We start from the raw sequence: 6,751 nt of genomic DNA, 5'->3' as shown, positions 1-6,751 counted from the left end.
TCATCCAACTACTGGTGCCCAAGATCAGGGGCGATGCTCAAGGAAGGGCCCAGATGAAGTGGGTGTGGTTTCTAAGACACGCCCCACTCCCTGAGTAGCAGGGCTCCAAACATCTGGCTCTGACCACGTGGCAGCTGGAGCCACCTTAGCTCACCTGTGCCTCATTGCATCCCTAAGCCCTGGAGGAAGGATGTTGGGTCAGGCCCTTCTTCTGCTGTTGACTTTGGAAATGGAGATGTAGCTAGGAAAACCACGCTCAGGCCTTTTCACGCCAGGTCATGAGAGCCTTACTTGAGTGTGGGGATGCTGTACAAGCATGTGTGCACATGTGTGAGCCTCTGTGCATGTGTACCTTTGTGCTGGGAGACTGCCAGAGGAGAAAAGTGGAGAAGGGCAGAGGTTGGGAGCAGGCCTGTGAATTATCACCCACCATCTGCCCCTTTAATTCTATGCACCCCACTTGAGACTATCCCAGCCTCAGGGACTCCCCCCCCCAGTGCTTATCCCAGGTACTGTGGTCAGGCATGCTTAGACTTAAACCTGCTGTGTGAAAAGGCAAGACTGTGACCTTGTTGCTTAGTGAGGCTGTATCAAACAACCTCAGAGGCTTCCCTGTGGCCCACAGTCCTCTCCAGGTATGACATGTCACCTCCTCATCTGTCCCAAATGGGAAAAACACCAGCAGAAGCCTTGACAAGTTGTACAAGGGAAGGAAAAGACCTGGAGGGTATCAAGCCTGGTTGGTTGCTGACACCTCTGGTGTAGATGCAGCCTTGGTTTTCCCCCAGCAGGCCTCTGACCCCATGAGGGTCCCACCAGGGTGAGGTGGCTGTTGCACCCTCTGTTGCGGTAGCTCCCAGAAACATTCTAATCATTGGCGATGGCAGAGGGCGCTTGTGCGGGTTCTAAGTAGCTCTGGGATCAGTGCCCAGCTTAGCACAGGGCTAAAGATATTAAAGCTAAAGACTCAACTGTCACAGGATTTGGACACATTTCTCTAGTCTGAAAACTGGGTTGTCCGCCCCCACTCCCCTACCTTCTGCCTTCCTCTCGTCCCTGAAGGGGCTGGGGTACAGCCTATACTACATGCCAGGACACATATATGAAACATCCTTAAATTACATGGCTCAAGAGAAGGCCCCAGCTCAACAGCCCCCTCCCTGCCAAACGTCCCAGACACATCTGAGTGCCTGGTGTACAGACATTGTGGGAGGCAGAGACAGACAGACAGAGGATGCGCCAATGGGACTTGGCGAGTATGGTTTTCGAAGCATATGTTACTGCCTCCTCCCCTGGAACAGCATCCAGGCAGCAAACCCCACCCCAATCATGGGAAGTGGCTGCAGATGCTAAGGAGGGCTACTTTCTGGGCTCTTCTTTGATCCTCAGGCTTATGATGATCATTCACCACCCCAGCAAGGCCTAGCATCAAACACAACACAAAAGTGATAACAGGGCTGAAAAAGCAGATCTACTTTATTTACAATGATCAGTTGGTGACACATAGATCTTTGGGCTTTTGATGGCCTTGTGGAGATGCCTGGGTAGGGGCCTGATCCCTCTTATGGGTTAATACTGGTTTCTCCATCCTGCAGTGCAAGTCCAGCTGTTGTTAGGGCCTACTTGCGCCCCCGAGAGCCTTGATTTGGAGCATGTGCCCCCAACACCTGCTAGAGGTCCTCCTTACCTCCTTTGGTCCCATCATGGTCCTGGCTAGGTACCTAGGGAAGATCAGTTATCTGTCTGCAGATAACGGCAGAGATCAGGGATGAGTGAGGAGTCCTGGAGGCATGCCAAGACAGAGGCTTGGATAACTGTCTAGTGCAGAGCTGTTACCTGGCCCACTCTCCTTTGCATGTGGGCAGGACCATCCCATTTCTCTCTGGAGGCAGAGCAGAAGTCTCAGGAGTCTTCCAAGGGGTAGAGCGGGCCCTGCCTGGGGCCAAGAAATTCCTCTCTGTGTGTATGGCCCCAGATCTGAGCCCATCGTGGGTCTGGCCTCAGTTCTCCCGAGGCACTTCATTCCTTTCCTTTCTGAATCCCTCGCCAGGGTGTTCTTATCGAGAGAGAGAGAGAGAGAGAGAGAGAGAGAGATTATGTACTTTAGATTTAAGGAGAGAGAGAGAGAGAGAGAGAGAGAGAGAGAGAGAGAGAGAGACCTTAACTGTAGCCAGGGTTGAAACCCACCCTCCAGGGTTTCCACAAACGTATCCCCCTTTCTCCTGAGAGGCTATTTTGGAAGAAGAGAGCAGGTTGGTCTGTGGACAGAGACTCGGTGTAAAGCATGGGGGCAATTCCATAACGGAGGGCCCGGGAAACTCTGAGCGTGGGGAAGATGTGAACTTCCCCTCAACAATCAAGGGCATATCCGGCTTCACCCTGAGCCAGGATGAGGGGCAAGGCGACCACAACCGAGCCCGCGAGGGCGGCAGGCCAAGGGACCAGGGGGGGCAGAAGCGGGCAGGGCCGGGTTGGCGGCTTTGTAAGTAAGTCTGCTGGGCCGGGTCTCGGGCCCGAGTCCTGGTCCCGGGCTCTCAGCGCGCCTGGCCCGCCCGCTCCCTGGGGCCGGCCTTCCATCGGCGGGGCTGTGCGGGTGGCGGAGGCGCCGGGGCACCCCGCAGGCTGCACGTCCTCAGCTCCCGGGCCAGGCTGAGCACCTCGGGCCGCTCGCGCTGGGGAGCTCCTCCCTCGCTCTCCTCCGCATCCTCCTCCTTTTCATCCTCCTCCTCGTCCTCCTCCTGGATGCTGCTGAGCCGCGGCGCCCCGCGGCCTCGCTCGCTGGGCGGCGGCCGGTAGGCGCACTTGGCGTTGAGCAGGCGGCGCAGAGGGGCGCGGGGCACCGAGGCGGCTGCGCCCCCCGCTCGGAGGTGCTGCTGGCGCACGTGGCGCGCATCGCTCTGCCGCTGCAGCCGCTTGAAGTCGCTGAAGGCCGCCAGCGCGGTCTGGCGGAGCAGGCGGGCCAAGGAGCGCGCCTTGTGAGCCCGCGCCAGCAGCACGGCGTGGCAGCGCAGCACCACGGCCTTGTGGCGCGCCTGGTGGCGGTAGACCCAGGCGAAGACGCGCGGGTGGCGCCCGTCCGCCGTGCAGTAGGTGATGCGGGGCAGCAGGTAGGCGTGCGCCGGCCTGCGACCCCCGGAGCCCCCAGCGCCGCGCTCGCTCGGCTGCATGCGGATGCCGTGTGGCCCCAGCGTCAGCTTCATCTTCGTGCCCCCTCCCGGCCCGCAGCGCGCCCAGATCTTGCCCACAGCGTCGTCGGTGCAGCCGTCGCCCTTGGCGTGCAGGGTGACGGCGTTGCCCAGATACCACACGGTGTAGGTCGGGTCCTCCTTGTTAAGCTCCACTTTCTGGCGCCGGCTGCGGAACACCCGGCCCAGGCGCTCCAGCGGCCAGTCCGGCAGCAGGTCGGGGCAGGAGCGCAGGAAGCTGGAAAGCAGCGACGTGTAGGCGAGCCCCGGGCTCAGGCTCTTCGCCTTGTACTTGGCCTCATCCTCCACCAGCACGAATTTGTTTCGTCTCCAGGGCAGCATCGCGGCGGTCTTTTGGCCGGGGGCGCGCCGGGAGCTCACCCGCGTCCTGGGGATTGGGAACGGCGCGCAGAAGCCCACCGCCCAAGCTGGGCGGCGGCTGGAGACAGTCGTTGCGCGAGTTGCCCAGGGTCCAGCGGGGCTAGCTTCGCAGAGGTCGGGTGCTCAAACCGGCTGGCCACCGAGATGCCCGGGGCGGCGGCTGATTGGCCCGGAATAGCTTCCCTTGGAAAAGACTCCAGCCGTCTGGGAAGCAAGGATGGACAGGGGTCAGGAGCGATGGATGTCCCCCGCCCCCGGGCCCGAATATGAACGATTGTCACAGTCCCTGCAGCCCTAATTGCGGCGGCAGGGAGGTCGCAGGAGCCGGGGCTGGTGGCTGCTCAGTGGGGTGGACCAAGAACGCGGCTGCGGTGGGGACTCCGGCGTCGCGGCTCCACCTCCTAGGGCTGCCTACATCACCGGGCGGGACCGCTAGCTCCCTTGTCCCCTCCCCTCTCCCCTCCCTCCTTCCCCCTCGCCCCCCCCCCTCCCGCGCGCAGGCTCGAGCTGCCCAAGACCCAGCACAGGCGCGCTGGAGCAGCCGCTCCAGTTATCATTGGAGAGGTTGGAGTAGATGGGCGGCTAAGGAGTGGGAATCCCCGGAAATACTGGCGGAGGGCTTTCAAATGTCAGTTTCCCCAGCCTCACTAGTAGTCTCCAACCTCCCAAGGCACGCCCCATCCTCTTCTTCTAGGATTCCTGCCTGCTGCCCCTCATCCACAGCGCATCCCTACCCCCATTCCTGACAGCAGGATTTGGGGATGGGTTCCTGGTGGGGTCAGCCTGGCGCCCTTTGCCTCCTATCGGCACAGCACAAAGCCAGCTCAGGTGGCCGAGCAGTGCAGTGGAAAAATACTGTCGCTCGATGAAGCTTTCTCTCAGGTTCTTCCAAGGTCGTGTGGGCCAGGCCACTGTGCCTGAGTTGGGAGACTGGTCGTATCCACAGCACCAGAGGCTGGTGGTCTGTTCAGAGCAGGGAGGGTGTTCTTGGTGGTGGGGAGGGGTTTTCAGAGCAGTCCTGGGTCTGTGGGAATTGCAGCAGAAAGGCTCCCTCTGGTCAAAGAGCATGCTCTGGCTTTCTGAAGACAGATAAACTCCTATCTGAAGATGACTTCTGTGTTCCCAGGTGTTTAGCATTCATGATCTCAGCAAATCCTCAAGACAGCCCAGGCTCTGTTAAATAACTGCCCTAAGGTCACAAAGCTGCAAGGAGATACCATAGGGCTCCAGTCAGAACCCAGTGAACCCCAGAGCTGTCCCCCTTTCCTCCAACCTTTGCCCATCTGCTACATAGGGACCAAGCGCTCTGTACAACTCCCTGGAACGTGACTGGTTTTTACTGGGGAGAGGCTGTAGTTTACTGAAAAACAGCCCTATGTATTGGAAAACATATCCCTTTATCAGAGTTGGTTAACCTCAAGCTCCCTAGAAGTCCCAGATTCTATTCCACTGCTCCAATGTGGGCCCTAGAGTCTACTACCTTAAGGCCTCTTATAGCCTACACAAGTTTTTTTCCTTGGTTTCTGGGGACAGGTCATTTGGAGGTGCCCTCCAGGTTAGGAGTGAGCTCAGATTTCTGCTCAGGTGAATTAAAAACCAAGCCAAAGCTTTGTGAAATATAAGTCTGGGCAGTGACAAGAGTGTGTGTTCATTTGGGGCCAACGAGTAGAAATGGCTGGACTCAGAATCCCTGGGAGAGCAAAAATTGAAAAAAAAAAAAAAAGAAGAGGGCCACGGAGATGGCTCAGCTGGTAAAAAGGCACAAGCCTGGTGACTAGAGTCCGTCTCAGAACTCTTGTAAAGGTGAAAGCAGAGGACCCACTATTCAAAGTTGTCCTCTGAGCACCACATGAGCCATGAGCTCCGTGGAATGCTCTCCCCTCCTAATAATAATAATAGTAATAATAACAAACTTTAAAAAGGAACCTCAACAAAGGGTACTGAAAGGTCCTCAAATGTTAACAAAGACTAGGGCATTACTTAGCATTGCAGAGTCTTGCTTTGGAGAGTGCCCACAAGTTGCCTGGTCCACCACATTTCATCCTGAATATGGTCATGTCTTTATTGTCTTTTACTGATTATAAAAGTAATACATACATGTGATGAAAATTCACACGAAGACAGAAACATCCCCCCAGTGTATCCACCTGCAATACTGCCTTATTTTCTTGATCCAGTCTTTGTGAAGCCATGGGACATTAGAAGGCTGTTCATGGAGCCAGACTGGCTTCTTGGGCCAGTGGAGACTAACTCAACCAAGTCCCTGCCTTGAAAGAACTTTGTGTGGTTTTGACCTGAAAGCCATTCTCTGAAAAATCCTGCTGGGTCCTGCCTTGGGTCTCCCAGAGGCCACTTTCCTGACCTGGCTGTCACCTTCCCTCCCCCCAGGGCAGGGGTACAGGTGGGAGTAACCTGGGGCAAAGTCTCAGCTTCTAAGACAGAGAGAAATCCAAGCTTTTGACAGAAGGAACTTGTTTGATGCCTTCTTAAGCTTCCTAGAGTTAACATATGAAGACATAATCCAACTTGAATTCTAGATAAATATGTTTTTTAAAAAGTGAGTGTCCTTCAGGGTGTGGTGGTACATATCCTTAATCTCATCACTTGGGAGGAAGAGCCAGGTGGATTTCTGTGAGTTGGAGGCCAGCCTGATCTATACAGAGAGTTCCAGGTCAGCCAGGGCTATACAATCAGACCCTATTTATTTATTTTTAAGTTTTTAAAATTTTTTATTTTTGGTCTTTTTGAGACAGGGTCTCCCTGTAGCCCCAGCTAGCCTGGAACTTATTACATAGACCAGGCTGGCCTTGAACTCATAGAGATCCGCCTGCCTCTGCCTCCCGAGTGCTGGGATTAAAGGCGTGTGCCACCATGTCTCAAAAGAGGGTGTTGGATCTTAGAGTGACAGTTTTAAGCCATCTGATATGGGTGCTGGGAACTGAACTCAAGTCCTTTATTAGGATGGTACCTGCTCCTAACCACTGAGCCATCTCTCCAGCCCCTAGCTTATCTTGTTTTCAAATGAGTATTTACTATTCTCTATTTAGAAAGTGATTTGATAGGGCAGTAGGGCAGTTTTTTTTCTCCCACCCCGTCTCCCAGCTTATTTTTGTGTGTGTGTGTGTGTGTGTGTGTGTGTGTGTGTGGTTTTGTGCATGTTTGTGTGAGTATGGAGGCCTGAGTCA

General features: G+C 55.7%; 1 protein-coding gene across 1 annotated transcript; it reads right to left on the bottom strand.

Annotated features, from left to right (window-relative positions):
• Positions 1-2,120: 2,120 nt before the first annotated feature.
• Positions 2,121-3,643, bottom strand: Fam43b (family with sequence similarity 43 member B). Its single transcript, XM_008838588.3, has one exon. The coding sequence runs from the start codon at positions 3,525-3,527 to the stop codon at positions 2,535-2,537; it is 993 nt and encodes a 330-aa protein (XP_008836810.1). The 5' UTR covers positions 3,528-3,643; the 3' UTR covers positions 2,121-2,534.
• Between the last annotated feature and the right edge of the window lie 3,108 nt (positions 3,644-6,751).

This window comes from Nannospalax galili, unplaced genomic scaffold, assembly GCF_000622305.1.
Source record: "Nannospalax galili isolate Female #2095 unplaced genomic scaffold, S.galili_v1.0 scaffold2019, whole genome shotgun sequence".
Taxonomy (NCBI): Eukaryota; Metazoa; Chordata; class Mammalia; order Rodentia; family Spalacidae; genus Nannospalax; species Nannospalax galili.
The sequence above is the reverse complement of the archived record's forward strand: the minus strand, read 5'-3'. Positions and strand labels throughout refer to the sequence as shown.